This window comes from Siphateles boraxobius, unplaced genomic scaffold (genome assembly GCF_051911475.1).
Source record: "Siphateles boraxobius isolate OS27281-9 unplaced genomic scaffold, OSU_SipBor_1 18, whole genome shotgun sequence".
NCBI classification, from domain to species: domain Eukaryota; kingdom Metazoa; phylum Chordata; class Actinopteri; order Cypriniformes; family Leuciscidae; genus Siphateles; species Siphateles boraxobius.
The window spans coordinates 8,426,182-8,449,034 of NW_027508788.1; the positions used below are offsets into that span (position 1 = coordinate 8,426,182).

The window sequence follows — 22,853 nt, forward strand, 5'->3', positions numbered from 1 at the left end:
ACTTGTTGCTAGACTTATTGCAGTTATTAAAGTAACTTGCAGGTACAGATGAACAACACAGAAGATTATATATATTAAAATAATAAAGACTGTCCTGTACTGATTTGCATGTGATGTCCTTACCATCACAACAAACAGATTATGCAATAACTCATAGTCATATAGTGATATGATGTTTTATAGTTTTGATAGAACCTGAAAGTCATAGATGCTTCATTTGACTTTGAATGATTCTTGGTATCAATTAATAATGCTGTGAAATTCTGGATTTAGTCTCAGTAACTCTAGGCTAATGACCAGAGTTGTTTTTAGGGTTGGATCAATGCAGACTTGGCAAACGCATAAACTCTTGTTGGAGACATGCTTAACAGTGTTTTATACAGTGAATTATGTATATTATTTGACTACATCATTGCACAACCATTTTCCACCGAGTTTTGAATCTCTTGGGATTTTCATTGTGGGTGAGCAAATGTCATGCTTAATGTGTGGTGAGTGACCACTGCTATACTACAGGCTTAAATCACATGTGTTCGGCCAATGGTTCCTCCTAGTGGTGGTGTTCGCAACAAACCCTATTGAGACTTGGAAGTTTTACTTTTAGGAAAAGTACAAAAGTTTTGTCAAAACTTTTTTAAACCGAATATTGGTCCAAAAAAATATAATTGAAAACGTGTTTCTTAATTGCATGGAATGTCTGGAATCTTGCTTGTCGGGAATTATACTGTCAGTGTTAGCATGTCGTCCTTCCATCCTCTCCCTCCCTCTGTTCATAATCTGGGTTTGAAGGACAGAGCAGCAGTTTCCCACAATGCAGCTGACAAATAATAGAGGAAGTAAGAGAGAGCCAAAAGAGAGTGTCTGTGTGGTGGATATAAAAGGACACAATCCAGACCTGGTAAGTCAAACAACGAATGTTTAAACATTAACTTCATTGAGGAGAATGACATTACTCAGTTAATTAGATTGACATTTTAACCTACAGTAGCCTACATAGCAGGAAAACCGTATAAATGCTTGATTCTGTAAAAAAGAATTGCTACACACTGGAATTGAGTGTTAGGCATCCATTTCCAATTATCATGCCATTCCACTGCCTTTGCTAGCTATAAAAAAAGTTTTTTTGCTTAATTTCATTGCTGAATATGTTCTTTTTTATATTACTCTTAAGAGAAGTCAAGTAACAGTGCAGACGCACAGATAAGCTTTTCACTAAGCAGCTTGTTACCTCCCTTGAGCCTGATGATTCAGACTAGTTCTGCCATCAGCGATTTAGGTCACAGAGACACAGAGCATGTTGTCCTAGTGACAGTGATGAGAACCAACTTTCCAAATAGCCGTTCACTTATAGATCATTAGGACTGCATGCATTTGAATCTGTCTAATAATTGTCAGAACCAAATCCATTTATTATTAAACTGCCACACTTTTTGATTTAGCAGTAGGCCTATTTTTCAGTGTAGATGCGTCTCCAAATCTATAAGTGAATATTGAACAGCTCATTGAACATGTTGACCTTTTATGTGTGACCAAAAGTACGACAGGTTGTCACAACAGAACCCATCAATAAACTATTTTAAACTGTAAAACATTTATAAAACACACAATTATTAAGGACGAAGCATGCAATACTGTTTATGTGTAATATACTGTATAAATTTCTAACATCTAAAACATGTGACAACTTGCCCCAACCTGACATTCGTCTAATATAGGCTACCTTTGTCCTAAGAAGAATTCAACCTTTAGCTTAAAGGATTAGTTCACTTTTTAAAAAACTTTTACTGATAATTTACTCACCCCCATGTCATCCAAGATGTCCATGTCTTTCTTTCTTCAGTCGAAAATAAATTAAGGTTTTTGATGAAAACATTCTAGGATTTTTCTCCGGACTTCATTGGGTACCAAACGGTCCAAGGTCCAAATGACAGTTTCAGTGCAGCTTCAAATGGCTTTAAACGACACCAGACGATGCATAAGGGTCTTATCTTGCGAAACGATCCGTCATTTAAAAAATAAATAAAAAAGTTTAAGTTTTATAAGCACAAATGCTCACCTCGCTCTGTTCTGTGAATGAACAAAAGGACTCGAAAAAAGATTTGTTCATTTTGATGAACGAGTTCGAACAGGAGAGCCACGAACGTGCATCACAGAACAGAGCAAAGCGAGCATTTGTGCTTATAAAACTTGAACTTTTTTATTTATTTTTTAAATGACGGATCGTTTCGCAAGATAAGACCCTTATGCGTCGTCTGGTGTCGTTTAAAGCCATTTGAAGCTGCACTGAAACTGTCATTTGGACCTTGGACAGTTTGGTACCCAATGAAGTCCGGAGAAAAATCCTGGAATGTTTTCATCAAAAACCTTAATTTATTTTCGACTGAAGAAAGAAAGACATGGACATCTTGGATGACATGGGGGTGAGTAAATTATCAGCAAAAGTTTTTTAAAAAGTGAACTAATCCTTTAAAGGGATATTTCACCCAAAAAAATGAAAATCATTTACTCACCCTCCAAACCTTCGAGTTTTTTTCTTCTGTTAAACACAAAAGAGGGTATTTTGAAGAATGTTGACCCAGACAGTTGACGGTAGCCATTGACTTCCATATAGGAGAAAAAAAATACTATGGAATTCATTGGCTACCGACAACTGTCTGGTTAATTATAACATTCATATATTTGTTGTGAATAACATTATTTTTGTGAATAGGCTATCATATTTTTGCCATGGCCGTTGGGTAAACAAGTGAACACAAAACATACAGAAAAGGGTCAAAAATATAATGAAGCTATAGATTTAAAGGAATAGTTCAGAGGAAAAAAAAATTCTGTCATTGTTTACTCATCCTCAAGTTGTTGTTAAAAAGGGTTTTGAAATAGTATTAATATTAATATTCATAATAACTTTCAGTCTTGCTTGATCATTTTTTTTTTCTCACGTCACCATCCAACTGGACTTGGCGTGGAGTGGAGCAGCTGTGAAGTGAAGAACAACAGGATGTCGAAGGAGCAGCTGGACTCCCACGCGGAGGGTCTGCTGTCATTGGCCGCTGAGCTGCACGCGCAGTGTCAGGAGGAGAGCGCGCAGATGGCCGCTCTCGCCGAGCAACTGAGAGAGGAGAGCCAGAGTCTCCTGGGCCAAAGCGAGGAGCTTCAACAGGACATGGCTGAGATCTGCAAAGCGCTGGAAGCTCTGATGGACACTAAGGTGGCGTTTGAAGCCAAAGAGAGGCAGGCTCGCAAATTAAGCAAACAGCTCTGAAACACGGCGGGAAAATAGCTTGTCGAGCCATGTCTAGCCGACGTAGGCTAATAAAATAGTGTTTTTTCTAGTAAAATCCAGAACGAAAACAATCGATCGACATATGTGTCAGTTTGCGGTGGACCTGTTTGCTCGACTTGCTCTGATAGGGAGAGAATTCGCACAGCCTTAGAAAATCGTAACGATACGAGTTCTCCAATTTTGTGATGCTGGTGGGGTAGAAATGACACTCTTCGACTTTAAATGTCTACCATTTCTTTTAATCTTCGAAACACTCCACAGCAGAAATTTGTAAAGAATCAGTATTATTAGGCTACACCGAGCACACACTCATTCATTAGCCTACAATTTTCAATTTTGCAAGACACAGCCATAAATACGGATACAGATCCCCTTCATATTTTGCTCTTATTTTAAGATGTCAAATGTATATATATATATATATATATATATATATATATATATATATATACTAATAATTATATATGTAGCCTATATAATAATTATATATATATTTATTATTATTATTATTGACTGTTGTTCAAGGCAAGCAATTTCATACATAGCTGTGCTATACTTTTATATCTCATAGCACTCAGAACTGTACTCAATTGCAAAATAATTTCAATTCAAATTCAAATTTTATTTCATTTGTTTATTTATTTGCTAAATATCCATGTAGTAAACAGGATAAAACCCCCTCAGGGTATAAGAGACCCCTTGTTCATTTTGAGGATTACTTTCCTGATTATTTTGCAACAATCGGATTCCTGATTAGGCTACTTTATTTTGCAATAATGGTTGATTGACTTGTCCATCATGCCCAATGATATGTTCTTAGACATGTCTATTAGCTCTCTGGACATATCTTTAAACTTTGTGTATATTATTGTAGCTACCACATCAAAGTACTATTTATGTGAATAATTCAATAAAAATTCAAGTGTTGCCACAAAAATATGAAGTATTTTGTTACTGCTTGTGTTCCCACATAACTGAATGTACCAAACTCTGCATGATACTTCATGATTAGCTCATGTGATGATGGTCTATGGTGATTTATCTTGGTTGGGATGGGCGATGGAGGAAGGGCTCCGTCTCAGCACGGCTCCACTCATCATTACCCCAAACCTTCAACCTTGAGCTCTGGCGTCTCTGTATGACCACCACGGCCGTTATCAACACCCAGAAGAAGAAGCTTACCCACATTGACCTCTGTGGAGGATAGAAACAGAAGGAGGTGGTGGTCAATAAACAGAAGAGATTTATTTCTCCTGTATGTAATACAAATAAAAACTGATTTTGTGTGAATGAAGAAACACTACACTGACACCTATTGGTGGATGCAGCATCAGCTCCAGAAAAAAATAATAGACCACTGCGAAATTAGCAGTTCCCACTAGATTTAGTATTTAAATGTATGAGTTTGAGTAAAATTTGTAAAAAAATTATAAACTATTGACATTTCTTTCAAATTTCAAGTAAAAACATTATCATTTGCATGTATCAGTCAAAATAACAAAAAAGATGCCATGTTTTCAGGCATTGTCCTCCTGGAAAACCAATCCTTCGAGTTGGGGAACATTGTAAGACCAGAAGAAAGCAAGTTTTCTTTCGGGATAACCTTGTACGTGACTTGAGTCACGCATCATTCACAAAGATGGATCTGCCCGGTCCGTCCAGTCTTACTGAAGCCACTGTGGGCTTCTCTGTGACCCAAAAGAGAAGATCAGACAAAGTTATCCAGTTTTCTTCCTTCTAATCTGACAATGTTCCCCAATTTAAAGGATTGTTTTTTCCCCACAGGACAATGCTCCATACCACACAGCCAGACCAATAAAGGACCGCTAGATCAAGACCCTGTCAAAGCCAGCCCAAACTCCAGACCTGAACCCAGCCGAAAACCTCTGGGATGTGATCAAGAGGAAGGACACAAGGTCACAAGCCATCAAACAAAGGCGAGCTTCTAGAACTTTTTGGCCAGGAGTGGAATAAAAAAATCACCCAACAGAAATGTGAAAGACTAGTAGAGAGCATGACGCATGAAAGCTGAAAATATTGGTATTGTGTTGTTTAAAAATATTAACTTATTGAATATTATTTTCTTTGCATTATTCAAGGTCTGAAAACTGAAAAACAGTTATTATTTTCAACAAATACTTAAAATATGGAAGAAATGTCGTCAGTAGCTTATAAAATAAAACAAAACGTTAATTTTACCCAAACACGTTAAATAGTTAATCTTGAGAAACTGCTAATTTTGCAGTGGTCTCTTCATTTTTTCCAGAGCTGCGGTTTCGGTTACAGAGGCCAATGCAGAAACACCCTATTCACAGGTGTATTTGTCACCCATTATTAAATAATTCTGCAACTGAAAGTGTCGATAATGGGGGTTAACCAGATGAAGCTCTTTTTGACAGGTCACGTGCTCTCAACATATGAAACCACCATGAGAGTTATCACCACGAGGGGATAACCTTATGAAAAATAACCAAAGTACTTACCTCAGTACTGTACAGTCCTGCGTAGAACTGATTTCCAGTGTATGGATGAGCCCATGTCTTATTCTCTGCATCTTCACAACTAAAAGAAAAACATATTTCCAGCAGTGCACATCGAGATATCATTTTTCCAAGATTGTGTCCCGTTAGGGGCTATACTATTGCTACCATATCAGCTGAGAACTATGAAGCACTGTGGAGTATATGGTTCTTAAAAAGTCGTAACAAAAGTCACACACACACACAGATAGTAATGTGGAAAGAAGAAAGTTGAAATTACCTGGTAATGGAAGGAACATTGTGAAGGACAGAGAAACACAGGCTGTCCCGACCGATCTTGAGAATACATCCTGACACCAAGAGAAAAAACAGAAGTAGGCCACAGACTCCCAGAGAAGTGTTGAGAGAAACAGTCCCCCTGCGTATACATGCAAACATTTCCAGACACAAGAAGGTAAAAACAAAAATGTTAATTTAACTGTTGAACCCTACCTGCATGAATAAAAGAAAGTGACATTTGAAACAAACATCTAGAAGAAATAGGAAAAATCTGAAGGTCAGCAAAAAAAGTCGATACATTCACCTTCTCACATCCTCATCCACACAGCTGACATAGATCCAGTAAAGAATAAGGGAAAAGCAGTAAATAGCCATGCACACGGCGATGGCTGACACAAAATAGCAGAGAGAAGGAGAACTGGAGCCTTCCACGGTCAGAGCCTGGCCAGATGTGTTATAATGAACACTTCCATAGAGGATGCACCGTCCATCAAAGTGGCCCTATAAAGACAAACAATAAAAATCATCCACATTTGCACATGCTAAATATAAGGAAACACAGTAGCAAGGGACATCTACACTCTAAAAAAAGATGGTTCTTTACACGTAGTAACAGTTCAATTTAGATCAGTATCGTCCTGAAGAACCCTTTGTATGCTGAAATGGTTCTTTGTGTTTGAGTTTAGGGTTCTTTATTCCCGCCTTTTTGTTTTTCAAATCTGTAACTGTCAAAGCCCCCTCATTACTGATTTTCTGGAGCTCAGCTATTACAACTACACACACAGACTGTCAACACACTCTCAAAAGGTAAATGATTTCTTTCCTAAAATGTCTATAAATTATAACTTTAAAAATTGTAACAATCATTTCCTAACAATAATGTTTTTCTCTTTTTAGTTTAACAGAACATGTAAGTGCGAGCAGCTCTGTTCAGTTATAGATACTCATCTTCTCTTCTCGTATTTCAGATGCTGTCACGTATCAAAACCTCATTATGCCGAGAGAAACTGCCACTGAGAATACACACATAATGATGGACGTATCATAGTGTGAAGATATATCACTGGAACTTGGTCTTCATTACATCTATATCGTAATCAATGTCAATTGTTATTTATTAATGTATTCAGCTAACCTCTGTTGTAAGAGGACTGTCATTTTTGCTACAATCTGCCATGTCAATATTAAATAAAAGTACCTAATTGACACAACACATGCTGTTTTAAAAAAAAATGTAAAATCCAAATAGAGGCAACAAGATATAAGACCAGGCAGATAGAGGGCTAAAAAACAACAACAATATTAATACATAATTTATAAATAATATTAATAATATGAAGATACTAATATACTAATATTAATGAAAATAAATATTTTTAAAAGGTTATTTATAACACCATTAAGGTCGATGGCATATTTTAAAGCATGGCTCTTTATGGAACCTCATAAAAAGGGTTCTGCTATTGTTACAAGCCGAAGAACCCTAAATTGGTACTGTTTAGAAACATTTTTCTTAAGAGTGTATAGGTCTCTTTCACAAACTATGTACAAGATTTGTATTTCTGTGAGGAAAGTGCTGTGCTAACAGCTTTTGTCCTTTATCATATGACTCTAATAAGCCATAATATGGTGCGAGAGGTGGCTGATCACATGGTGAATGCTCAGAGTCTGACCTGGAATCAGCAACATTGAATATTATATATTTTATAAATGATATATAATAATGATAGATGCCAATAGATGGAGCATATTGACATTTATAAAAAAAAATGTAGTCATCTTCCCAAAAAAGCAAGAAAATAGATGCCACTTCCATAAACATTAACATGCTGAATGATCATTACAGTACATTTTAACATCAGACTGAATGGTGTATAACAAAAGCATACAAATAAATATGCATGCAAAACTTTAGCCATGATCATTTTAATACTTAAAACTCTGAACTCAGATCAGACACCAACTTATAGTAAATCACATTTCCCCAGAGACCTGGTTTTAGTTTTCTAAATCATGTTTAAACTATGTAGCCTACTTTATATAGTAGGCCTACTTTACTTTTATACTTTCAGTGTCTAAGCAATGATCAGACATTGTGTAGATGATAAATTGGTGTCACCTGAGTGAGTGTCATCCAGGCGGCAGCTATTACCCCACAGATGAAACAACCAGCGTAAAGGACAAGCTCCAAAACTAGCAGCCAGGGTAGTCCCATCGTGAACATCTCTCACGGTCACTGTCTCACGGAGTGCAGCAGCCGAATGCCTCATTCATGCGCTCTTCAAACTGCTGTGGCTAAAGCATGTCCTGTGCTCACAACAATGTTGCTTTTCACAATGATTCTTGACAATTGGGTCAGAGAATTTCACGGCATTGCTATGAGGTATAACACAAGACTGCATTCAATATCTCAGACAAAACATTCAGCCACCCTGAAGCATATGGTCATGAATCAACATTTACCCACAAAACACCTAATTTTAAGATTAATAATATCAGTTTAATGAATATCAGATATATAAATACCTGCTGAGGATGACAAGTTTAAGCTGACACTTTTTACTTAAATTGTACTGTAGGCGAGGAGAAATGAGACAGGCTACATATTTCAAGCATGCATGAGAATTTGCATCTCCATTTCTGTGACCATCATTAGGCCTATACAGTAATGATAGTAATTTGTTGATTATTAGAGTGAAAAGAAGGTTTTTTATATTAATAATAGCTGAGCAATAAGTGTTACAAGACTGTGACAAAACGGAAATCAGTGAGAACAATGGATAGGGAAATACCATTCTCCAAACCAATAGGTGGCGATAAACACTTTTAAACGATGTTCAGTGACAGTCAGCAGAGTGAATCCGAATGACTGAACCTCAGTGTCGTTGTTGACCAAATTATATTCATGCTTTAAGAAGAACTCTAGTGTGCCTGTTCAGTTTTTAGTTTGATAAATCAGACCCTGAACTGAATCTGCCCATCACGTGCCTTTATATTGATCATGATGATCTTTTTGGAGACCTTATATCTCGTATTATTGTGCACCATGTCCAGTGCAGCAGGTAGGAGGAAGCCCCAAATCAGCTTTTTTATTACTTTGCTTAAAAAGTTTATACTAACATAATGTATTGTTACTACGTTCAAACTGTAACGTGGTATTACCCATCACTGTCATAATAAATACGTAGTTTTAATAGCTGAAATTGTATGTCCACTGACACAAAATTACAACTTGATGCTCAATAAAGGTATTCTGTCATATATAGTTTTTAATCTTCACGCATGGTGCCTCACATTTCATCTCCAGCTCTGCACTGACTGTCATTTTGATTAAAAAGTACAAACTTTAGTAGAAATAAAAAAACTGTTGGTTGTAATGACAACACAAATGAGGGGTGTAATTTATGTTCATAATATATATATATATATATACACACACACACATACATACATTTTTATACAATATCTACTGATATAGTATTGTATGTAATCATTTTATTCAGATGATAAATAATATCTTTTGCTAATATTTTTGGGTCTGGGGCAAGTGTACAATAAAACAAAATTATTACATAAAAGACATTTAAGTAGCAACATAAATAAAAAACATGGTGAAAAGTTTCCAATATGGTTTTGCTGCGATTTTCATATAACAAAACAAAAAAAATAGGTAAAATCTGTTGGGACATAAAGGTTCTTATAGCTGAAACATTCATCTGTGATATTTCAGTGAAAATCAAGTGGACCAAGCATCTGCTGTTAGTAGACACTTGTTTAAGATGAATAACAATTTGTTTTAGCAGATGATGAGATGGTGTTTATTCCTGGTGGAATAATGATGATGGGAACCAGTGCCGCTGATGGGAGAGATGGGGAATCACCAACACGAGCTGTGACTCTCCTGCCGTTTCAGATGGACAAATATCCTGTCACTAACTCTGACTTCAGGTACTTGTCATTGAAGACATTGGCTCAAAACCTAGTGAGCAGCCTTTTTTAGGAATGCACCATATGATGCCCAAATATACTTTTTAAACGTAGAGGTTAATCTTGCCTATTTCAACAGCTTGTGTGTCTTCTTACTGGCCTGATACAAGTGCTTCCGTTTATTCCAGGGAATTCGTCAGACTGCAGAAATATAAAACAGAGGCTGAAACGTTTGGTTGGAGTTTTGTGTTCCAGGATTTTGTCTCAGATGAACTGAAAAGTAAGGTCACTCAAAAAATTGAGGTAATGAACCCACAGCAGGAGCGGAATGTTTTTCAAAGTATTTAAATGGGAATTTCCAAAACACTGTCTTTTGTACTATATTTTCTCTTTTACCCTCTATTCTCTTGAAAATGACCCCATTCCTCTTTCCTAGTCTGCTCCTTGGTGGTTACCAGTCGAGAAAGTGTCCTGGAGACAGGTGACAGTTAACATTCTATGTGCAGCCTTGAAAAGATGTAATGACATAATTGTTATATTTTGCCTTTGTAACCAGATGCTATGTTAATCTGTTGTATTTAAGCTGCCTAGGGAAGGGGTGTTTCGGGGGGTTGTTATAATAAAAATAGAAGGAAGGAAAATGTAACTTGCATGGTTTTACTGTATGTTGCTTTTCTCCTTTCAATAAAAAAATTGTAATTCACAAGATATCTTCCCAGACATTTTCATCAATGTCACATTTTATAAAGATAAATGTATTACATAATCTAAACAATTATTTACTGTTTATTAATTATTTAATTTACACTTTAAATGTGTGCATTTTTTATTTATTTTTTTAAATGTGTGCAGCCAGCAGGACCCGGCTCTGGTATCAAGGCCAGACTGGAATCCCCCGTGGTGCAGGTCAGCTGGAATGATGCCCAAGTTTACTGTCAGTGGAAGAAGAAAAGGCTGCCAACTGAGGAGGAGTGGGAAATGGCTGCACGTGGGGGTCTAGAAGGCATGCCTAAACAGCCTTGTGCCTCTCAGCACCAAAATAAAAAAACTGCTGTCTTGTTCTTGTCATGCAGTATTGTACATATGTTATGCATCATTTTATGTACTGCAACCTTCATAGCCAGCACATGTGTATTTCAGGCAGGACATACCCATGGGGCAACAAGTTTTTGCTGAACCGGACTAACCTCTGGCAGGTGTGTTGAGGGATATTCTTGTCCATTTCCTAAAGGAGAAGTGTATATTTGTGTATATTTTGTAAGTTCTGAAGTCCTTAGCCTGTTGGTAAATTGTAAACTCTTTGTACAAAAGGGCCAGTTTCCAGATGGGGACACCAGAGAAGATGGCTATCATGGTGTATCTCCTGTAACTGCCTATCCTCCACAGAATAACTATGGTAGGGTACGGCACATGAGCTGTTACACTTTCTGGTGCGTCACATATTATCAACAACAATATACGTTATTCATAGACAGACAAAGCAACCTAGGAAAAAATCTACCTGAATGGGGCTGGTACATTTTTTTTTAATGCTCACCAACAGTTATGCTGCTTAAAATGTTTGTGGAAACTGTGATACATTTTTTTTCAAGATTCTTTGATAAATAAAAAGTTAAGAAGAGCAGCATGTATTTGAATTTGAAATCTTTTGTAATATTATAAATGTCTTTATTGTCACTTTTGATCAGTTTAATGCATCCTGGCTGAAAAAAGTGACCCCAACTTACGAACTGAATTTTGAGAATAACATCCCACCTTTTGCCAGGACTATATGACATGCTGGGTAATGTCTGGGAGTGGACCTCGTCAAATTTTCCTGGTGCTCAGACCATGTACGTCCTGCGTGGAGCATCCTGGATTGACACTGCCGATGGCTCAGCCAATCACAGAGCTCGTGTCACCACTAGGTCAGTCATGCTCTATGCATATTACTCAAAGTCAGCTTTTATTAGACTTTTATTAGTGTTTCTTGTAACAGTTCCAGTTGATACCAAGCAGGTCCATCAACAATTGCTAAAGCTTTTGTCCAAAGCAATTTATGAGAAAATGATGAACAAATATGATGTGTATTTTATGTTCTCACATGCAGGATGGGAAACACACCAGATTCAGCCTCTGATAACCTGGGCTTCCGCTGTGCAATGAGCTCAAATGCAAAACAGAAAAGGACTGAGTTTTAAGGGCCAAATGTTCAAGACTAGTAGATGCCAGTGGTGCATTATGGGATTGATACTACATTTCTCCCGTGGAGACATAAACTTTTGTAATTCAGTGTTATATCTGCTTTTTTCCCCCACAAAATACTGTGAAATAAAATCTTAACCTATCTTATAGTTGTTCTCTAATCATTAAAATCATTTAGATATAAAATTTAAACCACGTAATGGAATTAAAATGCATTTGTAATACCATACATTTTTATTGGTTTGACTTTTTTAGCTTTTAAAAGGAAATAAAAGGCTCTGGAAGATAATTTACTTGTTTCCTTCTCACTGTGTAAATAAAAGGGTCTGATATGCTGTCATAGCAATAGAGGTCTATTTTTGGACCGTTATCAACATGGTCTTGAGGTAAATTGTGGTATCTTGTAGTAACTGGAGATGATGAACCCTCACCAAGTCCTGTGTGCTACATCCATCTCCTCAGCTGCAATAGACAGCAGAATGACTTTTGGTGTGTTCTCAAATAAAGCTGCTCTGTTCTGAGTCTGCCCTTTCTTCACCCAGTGGCCATAGATCTTAAAGGCACATGCGTCAATCATTTTGCGTAGAGGTTTGATGGCGTACGGGTCGCTGCAGATCACTTCCTTGGTCACAGGTTTGGCACGCCGGTAGTTGCAGTAGATGCGCATGGCGGCAAGTACGGTCATAGAAATAACCTGCAATGTGTGGGGTGACACTCAAAACCTCAAAGTCAATGCTTTCTAAGAAAAATCATCTAAAACATCTGCTCTTTACCTTGAACTTCCTGTAAGGGCTGAAATGACGGACTTCTGCGGCCCTGTACTGTTGGAAGAAGGGGTGATTGAGGGCTTCTGTAGCTGTATAGCGAAGTTGCGGGTCCACAACTAATAATCTGGAAATCTACTGGGAAGAAAACAAGTTGACTTTTTTTTCTCCATGCAATTTTGCATAAGTTCTTTCAAAACTGGTTGTCAGCAAGACAAACAGGACCACAACGAATTAAAACAACCAACACACACCAAGTCTTTGACAGTGTCTGAGCGGTCGTCCCACTCCGGAGAGCTGAATTCATATTTCCCTGCAAGAATCATTCGAAGCATCAGCATTTGTTTCCTGTGCCAGAACGGTGGAGATCCAGCCAGAAGAGTGTACAAGATCACGCCAGTGCTCCATCTACACAAGAGAAGACAGAAGAAGGTTATGTAAGAATCAATTCATTTTCTTCTGGTTCAGGAAGTTCATGCGTTTATGCATGGTTTATGCAGACCAGTGATGTTAACTAAGACTAAGTGTTCTAAAGCATTTTTGTTTATTAAAAAAATTTAAACAAACAAAAATTTAAAAAGTATGTAAATAATACTAAAATATCACTGATGCATACTTATTGTATGTGCTTACAGGTCAACAGCAGTCCCATAGCCAGTGTGGTTGGGATCCATGGAGCACTCAATAATTTCTGGAGCCAAGTAACCTGGTGTTCCACAAACTTCTATAGGGGTGAAACAGAGGCAGCTGCTTTAAACTACAATATCTGCAATCTGAATGCTTATATTTAAAGGTGTTCATAAGCACTCACCATTCAGTCTTTGTCCATGCTCAATCTGGATCGAGAGACCGAAGTCAGTGAGTTTGATATTCACATCATCATCTAACAGAATGTTTTCTGGTTTCAGGTCACGATGGATGATATTGTGGGCATGAAGATACTCAACCACCTCCAGAAGAGCTCGCATGATCTTTCTATCAAAGAGTGAGAGAAGAGAAAACTGAGTGGCAATAATCAAGATCTTACCTCTGAGGTTAAAACAACCGCTACAGTGGATTCAAGTTGTAATGTACATTTCCGTTCAAAAGTCTGTAGTCAGCACAAAGTCTCTTGTGCTCAGCAAGGCTGCATTTATTTGACAAAAAAGTTAATTATTATCACAATTTAAAATAACTGTTTTCTATTGTATTATATTTTAAAGTGTCATTTATTCATGTGATGGCAAAGCTGAATTTTCAGCATCATTAATCCAGTCTTCAGTGTCACATGATCCTTCAGAAATTATTCTAATATGCTGATTTGCTGCTCAAGAAACATTTATTATTATTACCAATGTTGAAAACAGTTGTGATGCTTAATATTATTAATGTAACATTATAAATATATTTACTTTCACTTTTGATCAAATGAATGCATCTTTGCTGAATAAAAGTATACATTTTTTTAAAACATTAAACTTTTGAATGGTAATGTATGAGGAAATTAATAGAAGTATAAAAACACTACATTCGTAAGTGTGACATAACTAACTTTAAATCCATCAAGATGCACTGTCGTTGTTGGCAACATCTTAAAGCATTTGATTATATAATATCCTTTTTAGCATAGGATTTGTTTGTTTAAATAGGATAATCCACAATTGGATTATTCGAGGGAGCTGACCGTGTCTCTTTCTCACTTAGGGTGACTTTGTCTGTGAGGTAATCGAAGAGTTCTCCTTTCTTCATCCTGTTGAAACAACATTCATCTTTAAACATTAACAAAACAGTAATGTCAAGGCCTGTAAAATGATGAAAGATAAGAAAAACTAACTGCATCTGTTCAAAATATAAGTGTCTGGACAAAGGAAGGGATTAGGGGTGATATTTTGTTTTGAGAGTCAGGCGTTTGGCAGAAACAGTCTCATCTTGGCAATGAGTTTGTTGTGGGCTCTTAGAATAGGCAGTGTCCTATCTGTACGCTGCAGTGTCAACCAACAGATAATCTCCACAAAGAACATGTAGAAGTCTAGCAAACTTGTAAATAACCCAACGGTTAATATGAGCAATCCATTTTCTGCTGTAAACTTGATTTTTAGTGGTTTGCCTGTGCAAAAATTGCAACCAAAATTCTATAGTTTTGTGGGTGTTTGCTATGACATTTCAAAATGTTTGCTAGGTTTGTTTCATACTGGCTCAAGTCTATAATATGTTGGCCCCTAGATATAGCTTGGGTGTCTATATAAGGGTGTGTGACAGTGAGGCACAGACATGAGAGATGGTGTGTGTCATACTTACAGATCAAATACCAAAAAGAAGAAGGCCTTTGATTCAAAGCAATCCTTCAGTTGAACTATTGGGGAGGAAAAGACATCCTATTTTTTTTTTCTCGCAGAACCAAAATAGCCTTACAATTTTCAAATTTGTAACTGAAAAAAAATGAATAAATTAAAAGATTGATTTTATATGATTTTCTGTTTTATAGCACCATTATATTATATTTGGTAGTATTGTAAAAGTCTCTGAGGGATCAAGAGGAACTTCCACTGGACAGTCATACTTATGTTTTTTTGTCCGGACACTTTTCGAAGAATGTCGATCTCTTTCACAGTGGCCTGCTGGATTTCTAGTATTTCTTGAGGTGTCATTTTGTCTGATGGTGTGATGTCTATGATCTTTACTGCATATTCCTGGGAAGTCCGTTTGTCCACACATCGACGAACCACACTGCTCACACCTCTGGGAGAAAATAAATTCAGGACTGATAAGTAGGCTAAGTATAATTTTAAGGTAAGAATTTCATTGTTATTGTTATTTATTTTTATATTCGTATGCCTCTTTTTCCTGAAACAAACTTCATAAAGATTGGTGACACCTACCTTCCTAAGATCTCCTTTGGTTCATATTTGTCATAAAATTCCTGACCACCAACCCATTCAGGGTTTTCCTTCTCTTTTGTCATCCTGACGATTCAGAAATCCAGTACTTCAAATGCTTTGTCCTTTTTAAAGTTGATCACACACACAAACACATTAATCCATGTTTAACTTTGTCAAGGGTCGTATTGTTTGCGTGTAGCCTATATTTCATAACAATTTGTTATCAATTTTTTTTTGTTATTGTTGTAATTCGTAATGATTTTTGTGTTGTTTTAGAAAGCCAAACAGCATTCTATTCTTGAATGGCTGAGTTCACTCACCTAACGTTATAGCGTTTCGCCCTTCAATTTATGGCGCAAGTTGCAGCTCGCTCTTTTGCTCGTCCATAAGACTTCTCTCAGTTACAGCACCACCAAGAACAAAATACTTTACACAACCTTGATAGTGCACCAGCTCTCTGTCCAGGCGCGTATGGGCTATAAATTAGCGATGTCGGTTTCGTTAATGAATTGTTCTTCTGACCAGATCATTTCAATGAACCATGTCGAACCGGTTCCTCGGTCTGAACATTTCTTTCGCCAATCGTAGCTCCCAACGGATTCAGTCAGATCCAGATCCCTATCCCGACTCTGTAAGAAATGCATACAAGTTGTTTAAACGGTTCTCTTCAAAGGTTAGCCTATAGTTTTGTTTTTATTCCTTTTTGTCCAAATTTTAAAGTGTTTTGAAATGTTACACATAACTAGACTATTTTGGATTATTGCTCTCCCAGACTGCTATAATAAAACGTGTTTAGAATTTCGGACTTATTTTCTGTTCAAGGATTTGAATATCTTTACATTTTATTTTAGGCTACATCTCTTTCATAGATTATAAAATTGCATTGAAGTGTTAAATTTGACAGAATATTTGACTGTTTTTTGGAAATAGTTCAGAGCGGATCCAGCAGTAGCTAGCCTAAATAAATCATAGTTCTAATTTTTATTTGCTGAATCAAGGAAACAATACACATCGAATTACAACCTTTATTAATAAACTTTAATAAAAATAATGAAAAACCGCTATTATATTGAGGTAGCCTACTTTATAGGGTATATTACGTAAAAGAATCACTGAATCCTTTTTTTTGTTCGATTCAAACTATTCAAAAGAACCGATTCGGGGAAACGAGTCTGAGTTCCAATCTACTACGCTTTATAAATAGACCAGCTGTTATTTGAGTAAGGGTGAGGGCATAGCCAAACGGAACAGCCTGTGCCCATTTGTTTACTTTAGAAAAATCGGATGATGTTAACAGCATTACATTAAACCTTTATAATATGCATGCAATTTCTTTCTCTCGCTCTCACATTTCTCTTAAGGAGACTTAATGATATGATAGCCTAAGTGTGTTGTTCAAGCTTAACAATCAAAGGGCGTTATCCTTTATTCTTCGACAGACGTGTCTGAACACGCACAAGCATCTCGTCATGTTTATATTAATCTGCGTAAAGGCTTACAAAAGCCACCGTCCTATAAGGTAAAACCATGTGATGTCGAACCCGGTGAGGATTGTTGACGCACACATGACATTTCTAAGCGTCAAAAAGCAGGAAAAACTGGTTTGAAGACATTCTCTCTTCTCGGTTTCAGTAGTCTCTCCCATAATAAGAACATGCTGCTTAGCTTTGATCGCTATTAGAGGATAATGGAGACCTATAGGAGAGGTTCACAAGTAACTTTACGCAAACTCAATGACCTCCTGGACTCTCCTCTCACCACTAAGGAAGTGGACAAACGATTAACTGACGATCAGGATTCGATTTCAAGTCACGACACTAACATGGACAGAGAGTGTAACAGCTCACCATTGTCCACACTGAATGAGTTACAAGAACAGCTGGCAGTGGACGGCAACAGCGGTGATACAGATGTGATAGGTCAAGCTGAGCACTCTGACCCGGACAGGACCCCGAAGCCCCTTCGGTCATACATAGATGAAGGGTTACCGGATCTGCTCCGGAGTGGAAGCCCACTTCGCAGACGAGTGTCCAGCCCGGTGTCTGCCACGGTGAGCCATTAAGTGCAGTGATTCACAATCAGTGAACACAATACGGAACAAAACGAAAAATAAAAAAGGGAAACTGAGCTGTACAATGGTGATTTCTGTCCCGTGTATTTTTTTTTAAAGAAAAGGGGGTTTAAATAGCTTTAAATAGATGTTTTATTGTATCTCTTTAATTATCATTTCCTAAATTTAAAGCGTTTTAAAATGTTAAATTTGACAGAATTATCCCTTACCCAAAATCTATAACTGCTTAAGAGGTTTTTGATTGCCGTCTCATTTTTATTTATTTTTTGTTCAATGATTTTAACAGCTTTACATTTTCATAGTAGCCTATATCTCTTTAATAATTTGTTTTTGTTTTGAGATGTTAAATTTGAAACAATTTGACAGTTTGGATTATCCTCACCCAGACTCTATTTAAGAAATATACAAAACTTCAGTGTAGCCTGTAATTCTTTCTTTTTTTCATAACAAATCACTGTTTTCAAACAAGCATTCACTACACTGCAAAAGTGATGTGATCAATTATTTATGACAACATGTTTTTACATTGCTTAAAGTTATATATAAAAAGGTATTCTAGATTCAACTCAGATTTTTAAATCAGTTTAATATAATTTAAGTGGAAATTACTTAAACATATTGTTGATTGTACTTAAAATTTTAAGGCAGCAACTTTTTTTACAGTATAGCGTAATGTAAAGGATTTTAAATACTTGTTTTATTTTGTTTTTATGATGTAAAAACAAAGTATTAGACATAGGAGCACATATATGCCAGGGCAGTAGAATAACAGATTTAAATAATCAGAACTATTATTCATTTTGAGATATTATAAATGTTATAATTGAAGAAGCAAACAAACAACAAAAGAACGAGATGAATGAGAGGACCAGATGGCCAATCATTGTTTGACAAATGTTTATCCACTTTTTCTTTATTCAGCCAAATTCTTTTTAAAGCAACATGACTCTTCAGAGCTAATAATGTACAGGTGTCTTTATTTACAGGCAAACCCATGTCCAGGACAAACTTTCATTGGAATGTGGATTTCATTTTGCTGCATTATTAATGTTTCCTAATGATCCCTATTTAACTACAACTAAAACAACGAAGACATTTTTGACACACCGAGAATTTAGACATTTAGTCTAAACACTTTTCTGAAATCAAATCACTAGGAAGTACATGGTCATCTCAGATTTGGTTCTGAATGTGTCCTGCTAGTTTCACCGGAATGGCAAGATTCCATCCGTCTCATTCTTCTGAAAGGTTATAAAGGAGACAAGAACATATGTGTTTATGTTTGCAGATGTGTCAGTCTGATTTACACATGCACACAAGTGTAGCTATATGAACAAAAGAAGCATGAATGTTGTGATTTCTATGGCTACAGCTGAAACATGTGAAACGGGAGGTGGCATTATCTCGGCAGCGCAGTCTGAGGCTCAAGGCTCAGGTGGATAGGCTGGAACAACAAAACGAAAGTGGACCTGGATGGAGTGAAAACAGACAGCGGGTAAGTCTGTCTTAATGCTTTTTAATTAACTTTCTGTCTCATAGGTTTAACCCTTAACTTTTTCTTTTCAACTTTGTCATGCCACGATTGTAAATATTCTTTGACAACACCCTCAAATAAGTGATGGCAGCTTCTAACAGACTGGATTATGATTTGATTTATGCAATCAGAGTTTGTCATAATTTCATCTTCATTGTTTTTGCGGTGTGTCAGGTGGCAGAGGAGGTTCAGTCTGTTGTAAAGCTGCTACTTCCTCTGACAGAGTTGGAAGCCGCAGAAGTCAATCAGCCGTCCCAGGGCAACACTTTAGACACTGCATTGCTTCAGCTGAAGAAGGTGGCCCGCAGTCTCGCCCTTAACCACAGCTCTCAGGTGAGCTTTAGGCACGCCCGTCAGCTCATATGTGGCATGCCTCTTTTTTTGAATTTGCACATCCCTCCATTGTAAGGCCTCACGTAACCATTCCATTCACATGCTCCTTAAATTTAAGAACAATTGCCGAAATCTTTTAAGTGCCCATATTATTCCCGTTTACAAGTTTGTAATTTTATTTTTGGGGTCTGCTATATATATTTACATGATTTAAAGTAAAAAACAACAGCTTTTTCTTATACTCTACATTGATTCAGCACCTCTTTTCACCTTCTACCTGAAACGCTCTGTTTCTATCTCTTTAAAGCCTGCCTTTTTAAAAAAGCCCAGTCTACTCTGATTGGTCAACTGCTACAGTCTGTTGTTGATTTATCCGCCACATAGAGTATGTGCCAGAAATGTAACGCTGCAATATAGTGAAATCACTTACCCAACTGTTTATTGAGGGTGGGCAAAAGTAGCCATTAGGCGGGCATTTTGACAGAGCTAAGTCACAGAAATAATGGCAGGACTACAAACGCCAAAGAGAGTTGGAGAGATTAACTTCCTTTGGACTTTGTGCTTTGTAACTTTGTTCTGTGTGGACTTTGTGCCTTGTAACTTTTCAGATCGTTTTCATGCACAAAACAGCTATATTACACACTAATGGTAAGGTATAATTAAAAAAAAAACATGATATGTGCCATTTAAAACCAATCTACTACCATTGACAGGGAAAGGAGCGGTCTGGGGAAGATGCTGCCATTTTACAGCAAGCTCTGTGGGACAGAGATGAAGCCATTGCAAAGTGAGTTCAGTTGATCACGACTAATTTTTGACCTTTTTCAAGAAATAAGACATTGAAATACTATCATAAATACATCAGAAATATCTGATGACAATTATATATATATATATACTGTATATATAATCATGAAACTCTAGATGGCTCTGGCAAGGTCCTTAACACAAAAGTGCTTGCAATCATCATTCTCTATAGGGCACTGCTGATTGGTTCCAGCTGTATCAGTAGCCAATGAGTTAATTTGATGTAGCAGCAAATAGAAATTCTCCACCTTCCCCAGCTAAACCTGTATAGATCTTTTATGGGTAATTGATGTATGCTCTATTGTACAGCAGCAGCATGTCTTGCACACAGCAGTGACTCATGTTTCGTACTTGCTCTGCAGCAGCAGCGTAGCAGTTTTATTCTTCCAAGACCAAATATCAATATTTTCATACACATTACCAAGCCAAACACTCCAAGAGTTGTCATTTCTGTCATGACAACTCCGTGTTTTTTTTGTGTGTTTTTTTTAAATGCAGAAAACAAGCAATGGAGACTGAGCTATTGAGAAGCAAGAACGAAATGATGACTCTAAACAACCAACTTCTGGAAGCTGTTCAGAGTCGACTAGAACTGACCATAGAGCTGGAGGCCTGGAAAGTATGTTTAAACACACTCAGATGCCAATTAATTGCAGATTTTAACTACTGATAAAAATATATAATTGCTAAAAAGTTTGCTACTTTTGCTTTTTAATGAAAGCAAAAATAGGAAAGAATAAAAAAGGAAGTAAATATCAATATTAATTAAAAATGTCTATATTTTTTGATACAGAGTTGTGATTTATTCATATTTTATTTGTATCTGGTCCAGTTAATTTCAAAGTGGTAACAATCAAACACAGACAAGGTGAATTTTAGGAAATTTTGTTGAAACATAGTTTTAATAGGCTTATCTGAGTAAAAAAAAGCTCTAAAAATCAACGATTTTGTCCTTAGCATACATATTTCAATATTAATATAATCTAACACTGTATATGATTGATGTTATTTAATGTAATCTGTTGGGAGAACAGCTGCTAGTGCTGCCGGATCTGAATCCTGGTTTGTCATCTGGACTCTGTCTGGTTTTCCTGCAAACCCTTGAAAACACTAATTGACGTGATTTGGCCATGTTGATTTTCATGTGTCTTGTGTCATGAGTTGTGTCACGTGTCTTACAGGATGACGTTCAGACCATTCTTCATCACCAGCTCCTCAAACAGCAGCAGGAAGAACAGGCCCAGAAGAAGCCTAAAGGGTTTGCTGTTTTGCGGCGCTCAAATAAGCCCCTCCCTCAAAAACCTGATTATTCCACTCTGCCGCGCACACATGTGTCGACCCCCCAGTCACCTGCAGCAACTCAGAGATGGAAAGACAAGTTCAGACGCGGAAAAATCGCCACACAGGGACCTGTTGAGTCTCAGCCACAAATGAGCGACAAAGAGGACAATTTTCAAACGGTTTCTTTGGACTGACGAGACACGTAACCTATGGATGATCTCACATCTCATTGATTGCTCGCTTTAGATCATATTGCCACACCACAGTGAGATGTATTATAATAATACATCATAATAATATGAATAATGTTATGACGCATTAAAGTGGATGTGCTTTTCTCTGTAGAGGTGATGTTAACTGTTGTGACTGAGAATCTGAGAAGGTTTTGAATGACATGATATCTGGGCTATTGTTAAGAAAAGGGAATAAAGGTGATAGAGAAACAATAATATATAATTCAAGGCTGATTTATAAGGCTCTTTGGAATAATTCTTTCAGGAACATACACCGTTTTTTCCTCTTTTTAAAAAAACTTTATTAATCCACATTGGGTTAAATTATGCTCAAAGGCCATGTTGTGGTGGTGATCACTGTGCATTACTATATTCATTCTATAATTGTTGAGTAATCATTCAAATTTACTGATTTGGGGCTCAAGAAACATTTTTTATTATCAATGTTGAAAACATTTTGGTGTATAACTGAAATATTAGCATTTTTCTTCAAGGAACAGAAAGTTCAACGGCATTTTTTAAAAATAGAAATCTTTTGTAACATGTTTTTTCCTGCCACTTTTGATCAATTTAATGCTAAATATTAATTTCTTTCTGACCCCAAACGTTTAAACAGTCGAGTAAGTGACTCTATCTGTTCTTGGTTTGGTTGGTGCATTGCATTATTTGTAAGTATTGTCTATTTATTTTTGTGTATAAACATCTTTATACTCTGTTCATACTACTAAGATCTGTTTTCACTGTCCAAAAATAGGAAGTTTACCATCCTGCATGTAGGAATAAAGAAGTTGCTACAGCATTTGTATGTGGTAAAACTGT

The 22,853-nt window shown here is 36.7% G+C and overlaps 4 protein-coding genes and 1 long non-coding RNA gene across 7 annotated transcripts; 3 read left to right on the forward strand and 2 right to left on the reverse strand.

The window, feature by feature from the left end:
• The first annotated feature begins 768 nt into the window (after window positions 1–768).
• Window positions 769–3,313, forward strand: LOC143741010 (uncharacterized). Of its 2 annotated transcripts, none has more exons than XR_013204923.1 (2): window positions 769–898; window positions 2,974–3,313. It is a non-coding gene; the product is annotated as an uncharacterized LOC143741010 (long non-coding RNA). The 2 variants fall into 2 exon arrangements; XR_013204922.1 differs by having other exon boundaries at window positions 784–898; window positions 2,977–3,312.
• A 589-nt stretch (window positions 3,314–3,902) lies between these two features.
• On the reverse strand, window positions 3,903–8,380 carry tmem179bb (transmembrane protein 179Bb). Its single transcript, XM_077233239.1, has 5 exons — window positions 8,162–8,380; window positions 6,347–6,543; window positions 6,044–6,181; window positions 5,767–5,845; window positions 3,903–4,477 (listed from the first exon to the last, which is right to left on the reverse strand). The coding sequence occupies exons 1-5, from the start codon at window positions 8,264–8,266 to the stop codon at window positions 4,322–4,324; spliced, it is 675 nt and encodes a 224-aa protein (XP_077089354.1). The 5' UTR covers window positions 8,267–8,380; the 3' UTR covers window positions 3,903–4,321.
• Window positions 8,381–8,866: 486 nt separating this feature from the next.
• sumf2 (sulfatase modifying factor 2) lies at window positions 8,867–12,442 on the forward strand. Of its 2 annotated transcripts, none has more exons than XM_077233234.1 (9): window positions 8,867–9,104; window positions 9,843–9,990; window positions 10,158–10,272; window positions 10,406–10,450; window positions 10,822–10,972; window positions 11,110–11,165; window positions 11,281–11,365; window positions 11,735–11,876; window positions 12,059–12,442. In XM_077233234.1, exons 1-9 carry the CDS (start codon window positions 9,044–9,046, stop codon window positions 12,147–12,149), a joined length of 894 nt encoding a protein of 297 aa, XP_077089349.1. In that variant the 5' UTR covers window positions 8,867–9,043; the 3' UTR covers window positions 12,150–12,442. The 2 variants fall into 2 exon arrangements, with proteins under 2 accessions (XP_077089349.1, XP_077089350.1); XM_077233235.1 differs by having other exon boundaries at window positions 8,878–9,104; window positions 9,846–9,990.
• phkg1b (phosphorylase kinase, gamma 1b (muscle)) lies at window positions 11,908–17,822 on the reverse strand. Its single transcript, XM_077233230.1, has 11 exons — window positions 17,623–17,822; window positions 16,096–16,404; window positions 15,776–15,897; window positions 15,457–15,635; window positions 15,195–15,249; window positions 14,581–14,646; window positions 13,729–13,892; window positions 13,551–13,641; window positions 13,172–13,325; window positions 12,927–13,052; window positions 11,908–12,847 (listed from the first exon to the last, which is right to left on the reverse strand). Exons 3-11 carry the CDS (start codon window positions 15,856–15,858, stop codon window positions 12,581–12,583), a joined length of 1,185 nt encoding a protein of 394 aa, XP_077089345.1. The 5' UTR covers window positions 15,859–15,897; window positions 16,096–16,404; window positions 17,623–17,822; the 3' UTR covers window positions 11,908–12,580.
• On the forward strand, window positions 15,631–22,833 carry bicdl2l (bicaudal-D-related protein 2-like). The gene is made up of 6 exons (XM_077233231.1): window positions 15,631–17,825; window positions 19,219–19,341; window positions 19,555–19,713; window positions 20,427–20,500; window positions 21,019–21,139; window positions 21,702–22,833. The coding sequence occupies exons 1-6, from the start codon at window positions 17,463–17,465 to the stop codon at window positions 21,993–21,995; spliced, it is 1,134 nt and encodes a 377-aa protein (XP_077089346.1). The 5' UTR covers window positions 15,631–17,462; the 3' UTR covers window positions 21,996–22,833.
• Window positions 22,834–22,853: the final 20 nt, after the last annotated feature.